This window comes from Rhinopithecus roxellana, chromosome 15, assembly GCF_007565055.1.
Source record: "Rhinopithecus roxellana isolate Shanxi Qingling chromosome 15, ASM756505v1, whole genome shotgun sequence".
Classification (NCBI taxonomy): domain Eukaryota; kingdom Metazoa; phylum Chordata; class Mammalia; order Primates; family Cercopithecidae; genus Rhinopithecus; species Rhinopithecus roxellana.
In genome coordinates this window covers 56,912,835-56,931,514 of record NC_044563.1, presented here as the reverse complement: position 1 = coordinate 56,931,514, position 18,680 = coordinate 56,912,835, and the positions used below count along the sequence as shown (strand labels likewise).

At 52.4% G+C, this 18,680-nt stretch overlaps 1 protein-coding gene across 5 annotated transcripts in view; it reads right to left on the bottom strand.

Moving 5' to 3' along the window:
- The window catches only part of ARRB1 (arrestin beta 1), a 98,811-nt gene that overhangs the window by 7,547 nt on the left and 72,584 nt on the right, over positions 1-18,680 (bottom strand). For 2 of the 5 annotated variants that reach the window (XM_010366801.2, XM_030917590.1), the window contains exons 4-14: positions 17,056-17,100; positions 16,102-16,298; positions 14,803-14,862; positions 13,937-14,004; positions 11,488-11,623; positions 10,242-10,326; positions 9,719-9,791; positions 6,944-7,081; positions 5,774-5,857; positions 4,261-4,284; positions 1,426-1,496 (exon numbers count right to left, since the gene is read on the bottom strand). In XM_010366801.2, the coding sequence (XP_010365103.1) occupies positions 1,426-1,496; positions 4,261-4,284; positions 5,774-5,857; positions 6,944-7,081; positions 9,719-9,791; positions 10,242-10,326; positions 11,488-11,623; positions 13,937-14,004; positions 14,803-14,862; positions 16,102-16,298; positions 17,056-17,100 (981 nt within the window). The remainder of the gene's footprint in view (positions 1-1,425; positions 1,497-4,260; positions 4,285-5,773; positions 5,858-6,943; positions 7,082-9,718; positions 9,792-10,241; positions 10,327-11,487; positions 11,624-13,936; positions 14,005-14,802; positions 14,863-16,101; positions 16,299-17,055; positions 17,101-18,680) is intronic. The other 3 variants (XM_030917591.1, XM_030917593.1, XM_030917594.1) reach the window with 3 other exon arrangements.

The window sequence follows — 18,680 nt, the reverse complement described above, 5'->3', positions numbered from 1 at the left end:
GTTAGTGAGTGGATGAGCACGGGGCGAGTAGGCACAGGCCCCCACCCTGGGACAACCAGACTAACATGAGGAGTGCAAAAGAAAAAGGGGAATGGAGAGGGGGGAGGACTCATTCCTGGTACTGAAACACCCCAAAGCATCTGAAAGGCAGGGAGGAGGGCACCAGGAGGGCCCCAATCCCCACTGCAGCCCCAGAAGAACAGAAAATCCTCTAACTTCTGTTTCTTTTGGCAGGTCTCCAACATGACTTACCTTAATTCCTAGCATGTATGACATTTACCAACTCTAAGACAATCTTTTTTTTTTTTTTTTGAGACGGAGTCTTGCTCTGTTGCCCCGGCTGGAGTGCAGTGGCGCAATCTCGGCTCACTGCAAGCTCCGCCTCCGGGGTTCACGCCATTCTCCTGCCTCAGCCTCTCGAGTAGCTGGGACTACAGGCGCCCGCCACCTCGCCCGGCTAATTTTTTTGTATTTTTAGTAGAGATGGGGTTTCACTGTGTTAGCCAGGATGGTCTTGATCTCCTGACCTCGTGATCCACCCGCCTTGGCCTCCCAAAGTGCTGGGATTACAGGAGTGAGCCACCGTGCCCAACCAGACAATCTTTTTTATATTTTCCTTCACATTTTAACATCTCCGAACTTGGAGTGTGTCTTACCGTCGATGGCACTGCAGTTTAACCATGGAAGCTTTTTCCTAATCATACCTACTATAATGTTGTCTCTCTTCACTGAAAGTCTCAGATTCAGTGAAATATGACCAATCTGCTATCACTTGAAAAACATGACAGGCCGGGCGCGGTAGCTCACGCCTGTACTCCCAGCACTTTGGGAGGTTGAGGCAGGCAGATCACCTGAGGTCAGGAGTTTGAGACCCACCTGGCCAACACGGTGAAACCCCATCTCTACTAAAAATACAAAAATCAGCCAGGTGTGGTGGCAGCCGCCTGTAATCTCAGCTACTTGGGAGGCTGAAGCAGGAGAATCTCTTGAGCCTGGGAGGCAGAGGTTGCAGTGAGCTAAGATCCACTCCAGCCTGGGCAACAGAGTGAGACTATCTCAAAACCAAAAAAAAAGAAGAAGAAAAACATGACAATAGTGTGTCCAGCGGTCATCTTATCCAAGGAACCCCTTCCCCTACTTCCAAACGGGATCCAGCCCATGCCTAGGTGCAAGATAGAGGCTCAAAGCATGGTCAATGAGTTCCCTCCTCCACTCCTGGTCTCCCTCTCCCATGGGGAACAGGAGCCACGCCTCACTATGTCCTGATTGGGTCAGAAGCAAATCGAGTTCTGGATCCCACAAAAGATGTGGGGACCTGAGAAAAGGGTGACTGGACTGAGGGCAAACCTGGGGGCGGGTAGGTTACAGGGTCACATGGCAGCTGCTGGAGAATCCCTACCCCAGAGACCCACAGATTCTGCTCACCTTCCCGATGCAGGGGTTCCTCTTTGGGCTTGGGGTGCATTAGGGTGAAAGGCAGTTCCACAGCCACATCACTGAAACAGAGACCCAGACCCAGTAAGCCTTGAGCAGACTCGCAGGCTGTGAGACTCGATGTCAATGCCCTGTCAGGGAGGACTGCGAAGGGTTTTACCATCAGAGGAGGTAGATCCAAAAGATGCCCTCCAGCCCCAGTTCTGCCACTCGGAGCCTCGGTCTGCCTGGGAGCTGGACGAGGAGACTTCCTCTGGCTCCAAAAAGAAATGGAAGCCTCCCCTTTCCTGAGAAGGCTCCCTGGGTTCCCATGGGCTGGGAGAAGGCCCATGGGTGGGAAAGGGTTGCCCAGGGCAGCATCCATCATGGTCATTGCGGGGCTCCAGAGGTGCCCTGGGACCCTGCCCACCTCAAATCGCCACAGCCACCCTCACCTCTCCTGACACTGCCCTTCCCAACTTCCAGGTTGAAACTCCTCCCACACTCATACCATCCCATCTCCCAACACCTCCAGGGCACTCTTGTAAAAGTGCTCAGGTGACCCTAGCACCCCTGCAATCTGGATGAAGCACTGTGGAGGTCAGTTTAGTCAGGTTTAGGATGGCCCCAGGGCCCAAGTCTGTCCACGCTGTGGGGATGCAGGGGAAAGCAGTCGGGAAGACCCAGCCACCAGCCAGTGCTTCTGATGGGGCTTTCTCTGTACTTGGCCCTGATGGACAGAATAAGAGCAAATATTCACATGGTACTGACCCTGTGCCAAGGATTACTGTAAGCCCCTTCCATAGAGTAACTCATTTAATCCTCGCAACAACCCTATTATTATCCCCAATGTACAGACTGGGACATTGAGGCATGAGGAGATTAAAATCTTGCCCAAGGTCATACAGCTATTAATGATAATAGCAGATTCTGGCTCCATAGCCACACCCTTGATCACTGTGTGACAGTAGCAGAATTGAGACAAACAAAAGCAACCCTGAAGGCTCCTCTCGGCTTGGGGTGGCATCACCCTAGGAGACCCCCCAACTGCAAGTACCTACAGGCACAAGCCACATCTTACTGATCTTTTTGTCCAGAGCCCAGTTGGGAAAGAGGAAGGGACAGGGAATGGAGTGGTCAGAGGCACAAGCCATGCAATTAGAAAGGTCTGTTCCACCAGCCTCACCACTCGCTGGTACAGCACTTTCTAGCTTTGAGTCTCACTGAGCTCCACATGGAAACGGGGATAACAACAGGTTCTAGACAGCCTGTCTTCTAGAACCACTGAACTTCTGGGAGATGAAGCAGCTAAAGGGCTGAGTTACACTGTGAAGCTTGACCAGGCACAGTGGCTCAAGACTGTAATCCCAGCACTTTGGGAGGCCAAAGTGGGCAGATCCCTTGAGCTCAGGAGTTCGAGACCAGCCTGGGCAACATGGTGAGACACTGCCCCCACCACCCATCTCTACTAAAAATATAAAAATTAGGCCGGGCACGGTGGCTCACGCCTGTAATCCCAGCACTTTGGGAGGCTGAGGCAAGTGGATCATGAAGTCAGGAATTCAAGACCAGCCTGGCCAAGATGGTGAAATACTGTCTCTACTAAAAATACAAAAATTAGCCAGGCATAGTGGCAGGTGCCTGTAATTCCAGCTACTTGGGAGGCTGAGGGAGAGAACTGCTTGAACCCAGGAGGTGGAGGTTGCAGTGAGCCAAGATCGCGCCACTGCACTCCAGCCTGGCCGACAGAGCGAGACTCTGTCTCAAAAAAAAAAAAAAAAAAAATACAAAAATTAGCTGGGCATAGTAGAGCACACCTGTAGTCCCAGTTACTTAGGAGGCTGAGTTGGGAGGATGGCTTCCGCCCAGGAGGCAGAGGAGGTTACAGTGAACCAAGTTTGTGCCACTGCACTCCAGACTGGGCAATAGAGTCAGACCTTGTCTCAAAAAGAATAAAAAAATCAAATACAAATGTGAAGCTTGTGCCTGCCAGAATCATTACTTCCCCTCAGTGGGAACCTGGGGGTTTTACAAGGCTGTCAGAGCTATTTGGCCTTTTTTTCTTCTTTTTTTTTTTCCTTTTGCTTTGGGGCTTGCTTCAGAATGGAGCTAGTGGAAGACTGGGTTTGCCAACATTTTAGTGGAAGAATCTGGATCTTAACCTTCTACTGGACCAGGAACGATAAGGTCAGGGGCCACATCTGATTCCTCTCTGGGACTCTGGCACTCAGCACTAGCCTGGACACAAGCCCGGGTTGAGGAAATCTTTGCTGAATTATATGGAACTGAATTGAATTGAACGAATTTCACATGTCAAATTAGTCTAAGATTTCTTAGGATGAGCCACACTGCCATCTTGTGACAGGAGGAGGCCAAACTGCTATGTTTGGGGTACATGGATTTTTGGAATGTAAGTGCATCCAGCTGGCTGCAAGGAAACCTTGTTTACAAAATAGGATCTCCTAAGGACCTCTCCTTAGCAACACTCAGCCAGCAGTTCATCCTCACTAGTGTAGAAGTTTGAAAGTCATGAAGTCTGCATTTCTCCAAAAGCTCCTATAATTCAGGTGATCAGCAATTCAAACTGCTCTCTTGGGGGCCATTCCCTGTATCAATGTAATCAGGCTTTGCTCTCTGTAAAGGTCCCTGTCACTCGGGTGGGATGGAAGAGCAAGGTGAGGTTTGTTAAAGAGAAATTGTGTCTCCCAGCTCACACCTGAACCTCGCAATCTGAAATGTCCACTAACATTCCTTCCAACCCAGTGCCCTGTGATTCTGGTCAGTCAAGCCAATGGGCTCCAGGCCCTCCAGGAAGGTGGGTGAACCAGGTGGAAGGGAGGAATTTACCTGGATGCAAGATCTCCCAACAGGCTGGGTGGGTCAGAGGAGGCAGGAGAAGTGGTCAGGAGAGAGTTCAGAGAGGAAGAAAACAAAAAGCACATTCATTCACCACTTCTGCTATCCCCCGGATACAGAAGACCCATGGGACACGCTCCCACCCACCCCCCTGCACAGCCCTGACTGCTCTTTCAGGGAGACACTGAAATGGCATTAGCCCTGCCCCAAGGGACTGGGATCCAGACCCAGCTCAGCAAACCCCCTGAACCCCAGGATCCTCATCTGTAAAGGCAGTGTAAAAATTAACCCCAGTGCTGCCTGCCCCAAGGGAGGCTGGGCTATCTAAAGGCAGAGGGAAGGACTCCGGGGTTGCCAAGAATGTTTGAGGGACTGCAGATCCTGAAAGGTCACCAGACACAGGATTTGGGATTTGTAATTTTGAGATGTCCTATTATATAAGGTCAGGATTACACACTGCCACTGCCAAGAGGCATTCTTCTAATAATCAAGGAGACCCAATGTCTAATGGGATTTAGCTTTTCAATCTTTTCTTTTCTTTTTTTTTTTTTTTGAGACGGAGTCTCGCTGTGTCGCCCAGGTTGGAGTGCAGTGGCCGGATCTCAGCTCACTGCAAGCTCCGCCTCCCGGGTTCACGCCATTCTCCTGCCTCAGCCTCCCGAGTAGCTGGGACTACAGGCACCCGCCACCTCACCCGGCTAGTTTTTTGTATTTTTTACTGGAGACGGGGTTTCACCGTGTTAGCCAGGATGTTCTCGATCTCCTGACCTCGCGATCCACCCGTCTCGGCCTCCCAAAGTGCTGGGATTACAGGCTTGAGCCACCGCGCCCGGCACTTTTCAATCTTTTCATAGAAATTTATGAATTAAGTTACAAAAAGGAAACGTAGTTGTTTTTTCTTCTTCTCCCCAAGCTTCCACCAAACTATGCTCCAGGGCAGGGAAGTCTGGTCCACCGCTATGACCCCAGCCCATGACCTGAGTTAGGGGAGGAGATTTCAGGCAATGTTTAGGGCACTGTTTGGGCCTCTGTTTCACCATCTGTAAAAAGGCAAAGCTGACTAGCTAGTAAATCCGCAATCCAGCTCCGGGTTCTGAGCCCTTTTAGCTGTTTCCTCGGAAAATTAGCTTGGGCATGCATGGGGGTGGGTGCTATGCCCACAGTGTGATGAGGAGATTGCACCCCTGGGCACCCCACAGCATAGACTCTGAGGACGCCGTCCCCTGGGCATGGCCAATCCTCAGTGTGAGCCCAGACCCAGGATAGAGAAGGAGAAGGAGGAGAGAAAGAGATGGCCGGGGGAAAGAGGGGCTGAGAGCCAAGGAAGGAAGAGAGGAAAAGCGGGCAGGGGAGGAGAAAGAGGAACAGAAGGGACAGGAGGTTCCTCCTCCAAGGTGGATGCAGCTAAAATGGCTGCAAATAGGCAGAATGGGGCAGGGGCCTGTGGGCATCTGTGACGCTCCCCTCTGCACGCCAGGGTCTTGGGCTTGGCTAGAGCACTCACCCGCCCCGAGACACTACCAGCTTTACTTTCACTTTGTAGGAAACAATGATCCCCAGGATCTCACGGTTGGCGCCTTCCCTCAACCTGCAAAGTGACACAGGGGAGCCGGTTCAGGGGCCTTGCCAGGTGGGCGAGACACCTCAGGGGTGGGTGTGCTGGGGGGCAGTGGCCATCCATCCCCCATTTGGCTGGCCACTCCAGCTACCATGTCCAATAAAGTGCAGTGGAGGTGAGGAAGGTGAGCAGTGCCCTTAGGTAGCAGGGACCCAGAGCCCCGGTCCCAAGTCTGGCTGTGAGACTCGCTCGCTGTGTGGCCGTGGGTCCTTCTCCCTGCCCAGGTCAGCCCGCAGTGAGGGCCGGGCTCCTCCTCCCCTCAGATGGATTCTGCTTCTCTCAGCAACACATGGGCAGAAAGGGCCACACATGGAGTGCACAGAGGGCCAGGCAGCTTGGGTGGGGTGGGGGCCGTCCGAGAAAGACTTCTCCACAGAAGTGGTGCCTCAGCTGGGTCTTGAAGGTGGATAGGGTGTGAGCCAGTGTGGAGACAGGGCAAAAAGCTTCAGATAAGTGGGAGGCTGTGCAGGGGCTGCTGAAGAGAGCTGAGAGAGTCTGTGCTGGGAGTAGTGGCTGCTCTAGACACAGGCCAAAGCCCCAGTGAAGGACCACATTCGCAAGAGGGCAAGATGGCATCCCCTTAGCCAGGGCTCTGCTGGAGCAGAGTAGCCTAGAGGCATCCAGGATGACTGTGCAGCAGGAGTGACCAGATGCCCTGGGACTGCTGACTTGGGGGGGCACCCCATGTTGGGTCTAACCCAGCTCACCACCCTGGTCTCTCCTCAGGGACACCCCATCTGACTGAAGGCATTACGTCAGAAGCTGCCACCTCTTGCAGGAAGCCTTCCCAGGTTGCCCTCCCCCAGGCATGGTAGCAGAGCCCAGCACTGCCTGAGCGAGCTGGCCTAGTGGTCCATCTTATTCTCAGTCACCCCTGGGTAGGAATGGGAGTAAGGAGGCAGCTTCCCTGACAAGTCAAGCACCTGAGGACAGGCTCTGACAAGGCTGTGGAGAGGGTAGCCTGAGCTTTGTCTTTGAACTGGGGGGACCAAGGAGGGTGTGGCCCCATCAGGAAAGGTACACTAGGAGCCCAGGACTAGGAGGGCAGGTCCTCACAGGGTGCTAGAGGCCAAGTTCGTGTCTTCATGCTTGAGCTTCCCGTCCAAGGCGAGGCCTCGCTTCTCTCGGTTATTGGCTAGGAAGGGGGTCAGTGTGTAGACCTTGCAGAACGTCGAGCTGGGTGCCACAGTGTCACTGGGAAGAAGGGAAGCAGCTGTGGAGATGGCCCTCCCCAGAGCCAACCCCAGCCCTGATCTCCAGCCCAGCAGAATATCTAGTCTGGGCGTGCTCCAGGTCTCCCTCTTCCAACCTCTGTTCCCCAGATGCACAGACCACTTGGGCCAGCCCAGCTCAGACAAGGAGAACCACTCACATTCAAAAGAGGCACATCTATATTCTACGCACAAACAGGACTGAATCTGGGGTATTCTAAAAGATTGTCCGAGTCAAGCAGCACGGCGCTGAAAAGCATATACATTTAAAAAATTACAGCTGGCCGGGCACAGTGGCTCACGCCTATAATCCCAGGACTTTGGGAGGCTGAGGTGGGTGGATCACCTGAGGTCAGGAGTTTGAGACCAGCATGGCCAACATGATGAAATCCCATCTCTACTAAAAATACAAAAAATTAGCCGGGTGTGGTGGCAGGCGTCTGTAGTCCCAGCTACTTGGGAGACTGAGGCAGGAGAATGGCATGAACCCGGGAGGCAAAGCTTGCAGTGAGCCAAGACTCCATCTCAAAAAATAATAATAATAATAAATTACAGCCACAGCCGGCACAGTTGCTTATGCCTATAATCCCAGGAACTTGAGAGGCTGACAGGAGGACTGCTTGAGGCCAGGAGTTTGAGACCAGCCTGGGCAACATAGCAAGACCCCATCTCTACATAAAATTTTAAATATTAGCCTGATATGGTGGCACACACCTGTAGTCCTAGCTACTTGGGAGGCTGAGGCAGGACGATCACTTGAGCCCAGGAGTTCGAGGCTAGCTGTAGTGAGCCATGATCATACCACTGCATTCCAGCCTGAGCAACAGAGTGAAACTCTGTCTCTAAACATTTTAATTTGATTTGATTTTTTTATTTCATTTAAATTTTATTTTATTTTATTTATTTTATTTTATTTTATTTTTTTGAGACAGAGTCTCGCTCTGTCGCCCACGCTACAGTACAGTGGTGTGATCCTGGCTCACTGGAACCTCCACCTCCCAGGTTCAAGCAATTCTCCTACTTCAGCCTCTCAAGTAGTTGGGATTACGGGTGCACACCACCATGCCCAACTAATTTTTGTATTTTTAGTAGAGATGGGGTTTTGCCATGTTGGCCAGGATGGTCTCAAACTCCTGACCTCAACTGATCCGCCTTCTTCAGCCTCCCAAAGTGCTGGGATTATAGGCATAAGCACCAGCCCTGTCTCTAAACAAATTTTAAAAAGAAAAAATTATAGCTACACACAAACCATAAATGAAGCTATCTGGGCACCCATATACCCATCATATAGGCTTAACAATTAAAACGTTACTTGCTTGATCACATCCATCATATATAGGGCGTTTTGACTGTCCAATTTTTACTTGCTTTTGCTCTGTCCCCCACTCTTTCCAATGAGAGAGCTGTCATGCAGCAGATAGTGAACAAGCCTTGGAGTCGGACGACCTGTGTTCCAGCCCCAGCTTTGCTGCTTGCTAGCTTGCAAGTCACATCTCTCTGAGCCACTTCCTCCTCTACATACTGGGGCAGCAGCAACCCCAGCCCCACAGTGCTTCCTGAGAAGTAAACAAGTCTGTGAATGCAAATGCCTCCCCAGCCATCCCTGCTGGTATTCGTTATGCAGACGCTGGCACCATCTGCAGTGGTTGGGATTTTCTACTCTTTAGGGATTATATGTTACTCTGGTTCTAGATCACTTCACTTTACCATCAGGAATCTATGCCTCATAGCTCTGATTTTTTTGAAAAAAATCAACAGTGGATATGAAAAATATCCAATAACCAGAGAATGCTTGATCTAATCATAGCATGTTCACCTATAGGACATTAAAAACTATTTCAAAGGCCATGTAGTAACATTTTAAAAATGTTTTAAGTTACAAGAAATACTGATTGGAATTATATATAAACAAATACACATATACATGTAAAATTATATCGGGTGTAATTGCCCCAAGAAATTACTTGCAGGGCCAGAAAAAAAAAAAAAAAAAAAAAAAATGTGTGTCTTTGAATGGGAGCATTTACTTCCTTTAGGCAAGTAAAGATGTTTCACTTGAGATCTCTCCTCTTGCCTCAGCTGCCAACAAGCTTGGGACAAAGTTCAGTCCATGCTCAACCGTAGTAGTTCTCCTCAAACCTGGATTTTGTGTGTGTGTGTAATTATTCTCTACACTCCCCCACACAACCCCTTTCACCCAATGAGCTGGATTACCCCTTTATCAGACAAGAGCTGTGTACCTAGTGCCTTACCCACTTTGCCCTGGCTACCAGAAAGTTCAAGAACAAAGTATTTCCCTTCAACCTAGGTTTCTTGTACAACGTAATTATCTTCTCTCCACAACCCCAATCCCCTTACATTCATTAGCTCTTGTTTTGTCATTCTAGTTTTAGTGGGTCTCTTCCTTGACTGCAGCATGCACTTTCTTGCAGCTAAATCAGGTGGATGGTTCCTAAAAGGCTCTTCAGGATCATCTACTCTGAGTGGCAAGGCAAGGAAGTCTGAGGCCCAGCCCTCTGCCAGGTGTAGAAGAGCCACCTGGACCTGTAATGGGACACCTAGAGCTTCTCTTTTTCCCACCCAATCCCACACGCCCAAGGCCAGACTTGTGCCCACTTACTCAGCCTCTTCCATGGCAACAGGGCACTTGTACTGAGCTGTGTTGAAAAGGCAGATGTCTGCATACTGGCGCACTAGGGAGGGAGAGGAATCGAGGTGGAGTGAGTCAGGAATGCAGTTCCCATGGAGTCTCACAGGCGACCCGGCTTGGGGATATCAGCCCCAGGCAATGGCCAGAGGCCACCAGTGGGGACTTCTGCATGAGACCACCCCTGTCTTCCATCCAAAGGGTAGCCCCAAACACATCCCTTTCCTTCCATAACCAAAGCCTTCCCCTCAAGGACAGCTTTGCCCAAAACCCAAGAAACTGAAGAGGTGGCTTAAAGAGCAAGCTCATTACCTGGCCAATAAGCAGCCTGCCTTACCCGACTCAAAAGCTTTGCCCTGTGGCTCAGAGCAGGCCCCAGGCTTCAGTGGCTATTTTTTATACAAGGCTGTTAACAAGGGGAGATCCTTCAGCCACTCCCAGCCCTTGGGAAGACTGCCTCTTGCTGTCCCCTAAGCTGACCCTCTGCCTGGGGTACCTGAGATCTTGATCTTCTTCACCGTCTTGTTGGTGTTATTGGTGACGTGGACATTGACACTGATGGGTTCTCCATGGTAATAGATCTGGGGGGCATAAGAAGGGATGGAGTTGGCTGGGAGGACAGCAAGGTTCTAGGGAAAGGGGAGGGAGAAAAGCCCCCACGCTATCTTTTGGGGTTCCCCAGACCTTGGGCAGACCTTCAGAAGGGTCTGCTGCTCCCTTCTGAAGTCCATCACATCCCTCAGGTTCATGCCCCCTCTGCCACTCCTTTAGGCCCAAGAGATTTCTCTGAATCCCCCAAGGCATTGCGACATTTGCCCCAAGTTCATCAGCCACTTCCCACTGCTGCTAAGGTGGCACGAAAGCCACCAAGCACATTAGCCTTCAGTTCCCTGGTGGGACCCTTGAAAGATAATAGAATTGGAAGGTGATAGTCCTGGGCTCCAGCCCTGGCTTGGCCACCAGTAATCGCGACAACAATAACAACAGTAACACTGATGATGATGAAAGCAGCGTAACCGTGGGTAGGTTAAGCCTCAGAGTCTCCCTCTGTGCAATAAAGGGGTTGGACTAGGTGATGTCTGAAGTCTCTGCCAGCTCTAAATTCTGTCCATGGAAGGATCTGGAAGAAGCAAGGAAAGGTGAGGAGGGGCGGACCAGCTCACTGAGGGAGCCAGCTCTGAATCCCCACAAAAAGGCCTCAACCTACATCTTGCCCCAAGGCACTTCCCTTCAGCCATGCCCCGAGAGAGCGGGGGTGCCCACACGTTGAGGAGGGGCTAGCCCGAGCTCACAGCAGGCATCAGTCATCTGGGTTTGATTCAGAGCTTGAGGGGAGGCCCTTCCTTCAGCAGGGCTTGTCACCCTGATGCTCAGGGTTTGGCAGGGAGGTCACAGCCCCCCACCGTACCCCCTCTGCAATGCTGGTTGACCTTCAGCACTTGGCCTGAGGCAGGCAGCTGGTGGAGGTGTGGGGGAGATGTCCAGGACCTTCGGGAGGGTCTGCTCCTCCCTTCTGAAGTCCATCACATCCCTCAGATTCACGCTCCCTCTGCCACTCCTTTAGGCCCAAGAGGCTTCTCCAAATCCCCCAGGAGAGGTCTCAGATTCCCTGAGCCCTGTGGTCCTTGGGCTGGGGGTAGAAGCTCCTACTGAGGCATCCCTGCAGGCCAGGAGAGAGCTGGGATCTGAGGCCCAGGCCCTGGTGGAGCAGCCCCCACCCCTGCCCAGTTTGAGCCTCCTACCTCCTTATCCAGGGAGGCCTCTAGGTGCAAAGGCTTGTCCGACATGAGGAACTGCCTGGTGGTCTCGGCTGTGGGCTGGGGGCCAGGCCTCTCTGGGGCATATTGAACCTTCCGGATGACCAGACGCACAGAATTCCTAATGGGGATGGGCGGAGTGAAAGAGGACCAGGGTCACCTGCCTTCATCCCCTCTCCTTGCGAGCCTCACATCATTCTCCTGCTCAAGAGACTGGCATGGCTCTCCAATGCCTTAGAATCCAGTCAAACCGCAGAGATCAGCATAGGGGTCTGTCACTATCTGGCTCCATTCCATCCTCCCCTGTTTTACCCCAGAAGTGCCCTGTGGCCGCACTTCATTTGGGTCCTGGTACCCAGCAGGATGCTGAAACAGGGACTCCATTTTCACCTCCTGCTTCCCTATGTCACCAAATAGGTAACAATGTCACTTCCCGCCTCCCTATGTCACCTTACACAAATAGTGTCCCTCTGTCATCTATTTTGGTGACACAGGACACTATTTGTATAAGCTCTTTAAGGACAGAAATTTGTGTCTAAGGTGTCCACAACTGTACTCTCAGCACCTATGACTGTGCGTGCCATATAATAAACACATGCCAGATATATATTATGTAAAACTATGCAGAGGGGACAGGGGTCCCAAGAAGAAATGGGGTTTGGGGAGGCGTTGGGGTTCAGGGAGGAGGTGTGGATTCAGTCAGGGGGATGCAAGTGAAGGGGACAAGCCCAGGGAGGGGAGAAGGCCCATGGATGAGAATGGCTCCACGAAGGTTACAGGGGATCAGGGAGCAAATGAGGATCTGGTGAGGGAGGGGGACTCGGTGAGGCCGTCTCTGAGGCTTGCTGGGAATGCTGCATCTCCATTGCTCAGATAATCTGCTTCCATTGCCTGGAACGCGGGAGCCAGGGTCAAACTCCCAGCTCTCCTCTTGCTAACTATGTGGCCTTGGGTACATTAACCTCTCTGCCTCCATTCCCTCATCTGTAAAGGGTGATGATAGAAGGACCTACCTCTTTTTTTGCTTTTTAAATTTTTATTTATTTATTTATTTTGAGGTGGAGTCTCACTCTGTTGCCCAGGCTGGAGTGCAGTGGTGCGATCTCAGCTCACTACAACCTCTGCCTCCCAGGTTCAAGCAATTCTCCTGCCTCAGTCTTCCGAGTAACTGGGATTACAGGCATGTGCCACCACACCTGCCTAATTTTTGTATTTTCAGTAGAGATGGGGTTTCACCATGTTGGCCAGGCCGGTCTGGAACTCCTGGCCTCAAGCGATCTGCCCGCCTCGGCCTCCCAAAGCTCTGGGATTACAGGCGTGAGCCACCGCGCCTAGCCAGGACCTAATTCTTAGAGCTGCTGTGAGGATTAAATTAGTTCGTACAACCCAGCACTGTGAATGGTGTCTGGCACCTAATCAGCCCTTGATAAATGATAGCTTCTATATCATTATTATTAGTAACTCCTTGGTGTGGATTTTAAATGTCCCATTGGTGGTAGGGTGAGAGGGGTGGCCCTCAATGTCACCTCCTCTTTCTTGTGCTTGCTAAGCCTCCTCCCACATCCCACAGCACTCTTTCTTTTCCCTTGTCTCAGGTCTTAAGAGGAAAAGGGAGACAGAGAAGCAAGGGAGAAAAGTCCCATCTCCCCCCACACAGGCAGGGCTGCAGATGCAAATGTATGCAATACACCCTATAGCCACCAGGTGGCAAACTCAGCCCATGCCCTAAAAAGGCTGCTGTGCCCTCAGCCAACTTCCTCTGGGAACAGTGCCTCTGGATGCAGGAACATCAGCGTTGAGGGCCCACCAGCTCTTCCAGAAGGCAGGCAGAGCATAGCCTGACCCAGGAGGGGCAGGCCTGAGACATCCGGGCCAGCTGTTTCTGGCTGCCAGCCTGGGCTCTCTGTCTGCCCGGGCTGTGCTTCTCCGGAGAATGCTTCCCCTCTCTCGGATGTGGGCCGAGCTCTGCCCTGGATGAGTTCACTATCTCCATTTCCTCCTCACTTAGAAACTGCCATTGACACACACTCAACCCCTGCTGAACTCCTCCCAGGAGGAAAACTGGAAAATGGGGATGGTCAGGAAACAGCCTGCTCACGGTTTAACACAATCTGAATTTAGGATTTTTCCAAAACAAATTAAAAAGACATGCAGGTCTGGAGGGGATGAAATGAGAGGCAGGGAGATGAGGGAGGAAGCTTCCACAATGCTGCGAAGGAGAAGATGCTGCAGCCTGAACCTGGGCAGTCAAAGCCACCTCCCCCAGGAAGCCCTCCGTGACCTCCCAGCTTCCAGAGTGCCCTTCCAAGGCTGGAATGTGCGCCCTTCCTCACACACTTCCAGGTATTGTTACTTATCTCCTCTTGGACTTTGCCCATCCTGTCTCCCTCCCTCACCCAGCAGGCGGCCCACACCCTGGCATCCTACTACTCACCGCTTGTGGATCTTCTCCTCCAAATTCTCCGCACAGAAGGCTTTGACTTCATAGTCCACACCGCAAGCCTGTGGGGAAGGGGTCACTGATCACAGGGCCTTGGAGAAGCAGGGTCCCCAGTACACAGCCAGCCCAAACGAGGACACTGGACAGGAACACCAAGCTCCCACAGGCCAGCCTTCCTCGGTCCGGAAGAAGCAGGGGAACGCCCTTGTGCTCAGCCCCAGTGCTGTGCTGCCTCCTCCATCTGACATGGGACATCCCAAATCATCCAAACAGGGCTCTGCTCTTTGGACTCCTGCCTCAGTCTGAGTGGCCATCCTCATCCAGGCAGCTGCCCAGAAATAGCAACAGGCACCTGAGCAGACTGGGGGCACCTACTACTGTGCGCAGACCTGGCCCCGGGTGGCTTCTCTGGTATCCCTCTAATAAGACAAGGAGGCATGTGCTGTCATCTCCATCTTGCAGATGAGGAAGCTGGGCTCAAAGGTCTGCAGCTAGTGGTGTCACATCTCTCCAAGCCTCAGTTTCCCCATCTGTGATATGGGGATGATCGCACCTTGATTCAAGGTTGCCAGGGGTTACGTGAGGCCAGGTGTAGGTCCTCAGAACACTTTGGTCCTGTTGCAACCAACGCCACTCAGGAGGGCCTCTGGACCCATCACTGAATGGGAGAGTGAGGCTGACCCCATACCTGCTGCCCTGTCTAAAGAGAGACTGGTTGTCCAAGGTGGGACCAGCTTAGCCTAACACTGTTCAACAGGGAGAGTGGTTCTGTGTGTCCAGCACCTCCCAGGGAGAAAGCCAGGGACCTGGGGACCTGAGAGTCCTGGAGCCAGAGAGATGGTCCCCTTGGGGTAACCTACCTTCCCTGTGTCTTCGGGCCCCGGCTGCAGTGTCACAGAGCATGGAAGGTTTGGAGGGATCTGTCAAGAAGACAGAACGAGCCATCTATCACATCCACCACTGTCCTGTCTCATGTCTTGCAGCCCAGACACGCCCAGACACCCATCAGACCAAGGGCCCCAGGGGACAGGCCATGTCTACCCCATCAGACCATGCCAAGCCATGCCCCGCAAGTGTCTGAGTTTTGTTTATCTAAAGAGTTTGGCCTAGCCCAGTTCTCGCAGCAATGGTTTAAATAGATCTTTCTATGATGTCTACTGTAGTTGGCAGAATAATGGTTCCCCAAAGATGTCCACACCCTGATCCCCCAAACCTGGGACCTTAACGACAAAAGTGACTTTGCAGATCCAATTAAGGCCTTGAGATGGGGACAGTATCCTGGATGATTTTGGTGGGCCTGATATCATTATGAGAGTCCTTAGAAGTGGAAGCAGAAATGTCCGAGCCAGAGTGATGGGATGTGCAAAAGACTCAACAGCTACTGCTGGCTTTGACGATGGAGGAAGGCACCAGGAGCCAAGGAAAGCGAAGCTGGAAAAGGTGGACGTTCCCTGAGGGCCTCCAGAGGAGCCAGCCCTGCCATGCCTCCATTGTAGCATACTGAGACCTGTTTTGGGACTTCTGACCTCCAGAGCTATAAGCTCATACATCTGTGTTGTTTTAATTGCTGCCAAGTTTGTGGCAATTTGTTTCAGCAGCCATAGGGAGCTAACATGTCTATGTGGAAAAGGTGACTCCATAACCCTCTCCACTCTCTCAGCCTCCCAGAAAGGGAGGGACCACACTGAATCTCAGAATCAGAGAGCCTAAGAAACTTGAGATTTTGAAATCCAGCATCTTAGTCTCTGATTTGAAAGGTGGTGGAGCAGACAGATCACCTACTTGCCATCCCTCTCTTGCGAGCTGGGTTAAGCCAGGCAAGTGGGGAGCTGATCTGAGCGGGAGACACCTTGCAGTGACTCAGAGGCCACAAAGGGCTCCTGCTTTCTCTGAAGCCCCTTGGCGACCCCTTTCTCCCACCAATGACCTGGCCTCAGAAGGGTCTAAGTAGCCCAAAGGTACAGGTGACAAACCCCAGCAGGGGCTGGAGAAGAGACACTTACCAGGTAACATAGGTGTCAGTGCCCCAGGTCCCAGCATACACTGGGAAACTGGGTGGCAGGGAGCAGCTGACCCACACCGACCCCTTATGCCCACCCCAGAGGGCTTCCTAGAGGTGGTGTTTCTGCAATGGGGCCCCAGGGGTGGCAGTTCCTGACCTCAAAGGTGAAAGGGTAGGCGTGCTCGCCCAACTTCTTGATGAGGCGCTCCTGCAGCCGTGTCAGGGGCTTCTTGTCCTCGGGGGCCGGTGGGAAGGACTGCACATTGGCCACAAACAGGTCCTTGCGAAAGGTCAGGCCCAGGACATCCAGGTCCTCCCGGCCATAGCGGAAGGCGCAGGTCAGTGTCACATAGACTGTGGGGAGCAGGGAGCACTGAGGAGGGGCCTGGGAGAGCAGCAGGTGAGCCCCCCAGAGTACCAGCAGCAGCCCTGGGACAGGCTCCGCTGGAAGCCCCAGGCCTGTCCCAAGCTCTTTGGGGATGGCTGTACTGTCTCCACCAGGAGGGGCTGATATTGAGTACCTGGAAGGATGCCATGGCCTGGCCCCTGGGAGGAGGAGGGGGCTGCCTGCTGAGCAAACCCTGTCCTTCCCCCTCCCACCTCTCCCCAGGGCATGTGTGGAGGGGTATGGAAATAGTCTGACAGGCATGGCGGGGGCTGGAGTAGTCTGGCAGGCCTGGGTGGGGGTAGGGGCCTGGGGAAGGAGCAGGGAGTTGTGGGGGCAGGGCAAGTGCTGGATGGTATCTGGAAGGCAAGGGTCTTGTCACAGCTCAGTCGCCCACTCTTATCTTCCTGCACACTGGTGCACATTGATACTGCCCCGGTATCAATGTTCTGTTCTGTTAAAGAAGACCCTACTCCTGCCCTGCTGGCATCCCCAGCCTTGCCACAGTCATGACATATTGATGTGAAGTGCTCAGGGCATGGGGAAACCTTTTCCCAAAGTAGGCTTGGGGCAGGGTCGTCCCAGGCTGGAGGAGGCAAAGGCATCTGTGGGGGTATTTGTTGAGGTTTTCAGGGGAACCAGTGGGGATGGACAGGGAGATCCTATGCTAGAGGTCCAGGGGAAGAGGAGGCCCTTGACAGGCTGGGGATGGGGGCCACAGCCTACCTCTCCTCTCTTTGAGATACTCAGGATCCACCAGGACCACACCATCTGGGTAAAGGACAGAGAGTGAGCAGCCTCTCCCAACCTGGCCTCCCAAACCTCTGCGCCCCCAAACACCAGCCCAAGCCCAGATTCAACCATATATCCATCTAAAATTATCCTGAGAAAAATGGAAAGGCAGGCACCTAGAGGGTGGCACTGCCCACCTCCACCATGCTCTACCTTTCCCCCATCCCAGGCCAGCCTAACAGACACAGCTGGTGACTTTAAGCAGATTAGTTGACATTTCTGTTTCTTCATCTGTTAGTAAGAATAGTAACATAGGTCCGAAACTCCTAGAACCAGGTACACTTTGGAATTTAGAAATTGTGAAGCATAGAGAGGCAAAATTGGCCGGGCATGGTGGCTTATGCCCATAATCCCAACACTTTGGGAGGCTGAGGCGGGTGGATCACTTGAGGCCAAGAGTTCAAGACCAGCCTGGCCAATATGGTGAAACCTCATCTCTACTATAAATACAAAAATTAGTCGGGCATGGTGGTAGGCACCTGTAGTCCCAGCTACTTGGGAGACTGAAGCAAGAGAATCACTTGAACCTGGGAGGCGGAGGCTGCAGTGAGCTGAGATCATGCCACTGCACTCCAGCCTGGGCAACACAGCGAGACTCTGTCTCAAAATAAAATAAAATAGGCAAAATGGTACATGTTCCATATATTCTGTAATGACCTCTACAAGATCTGCACCCTATTATTAAAGCCATTAATACCTCCGTAGGAAAACACAAATATTCTCACCAAGAGGCTAAATATAGCCTCACATCAGTTGGGGTCAGGTTTGCCAATAAATGAATTCTGCATTAAACTTGGAAGCAATGCTAGGTTTTCAGAGCTTCTTGGGCTTGCCACATGTGAATCAGGGGTTGTGATCTGCAGTGCCTCCCTCATGGGTCTCCCGTGAGGACTGAATGGGTATACACATGAATGTGCACATGCGTACAGCACTTAGACAGTGCCGAGCACTCGAGAGCACTCTGCAGGTTGTGGAAGGTGCCTCAGTGCCCTGGCCCTCGGGAGCAGAGTCCAGCTGAACACAAAGGACATCTCTGCTCAGCACCTCAGGAGGCCAGAAACACTGGTTCAGGGTCACCCCCTTGGCTGACATCCCCTGTCTATCTCTGGCCAAACCTTTCTTTCCTCTCTCTCCCCCTACCCTCTAACCCATTGTCATTCCATTGCCAGTGGAAGAGGAGGGCCAGGATGGACCATCAATGTCCCGTTGGTGAGGCCAGTGGGCTTGGACTTGCATGCAGGTTTGGTGGGGAACCGGTAAGCATAGGGAGGGTATGATCAGATCAAGCCAAATGGCAAGGTCACTATGGGAGAAGAATCTCTCACAGTAAGTCCCTGAGCAGCTCTGCACAGTGCCCCAGAGTGCTCAGGGATCCCAGGGCTCACAAGGGGCCTGGTACAGAGTGGGTGCTCTGTGAACACCTGCTGAACAGCTCTCAGGGTGCCTGCGTGTGTTGGGGGCTAGATTCCTGCCCCTGTCCTCTCCCAGTCTCTGGGCTGCCTCTGCTGCTGTCCTTAGTAGACCAATGGGTACGGATAACCCTGGCCTCAGAGGGCCAC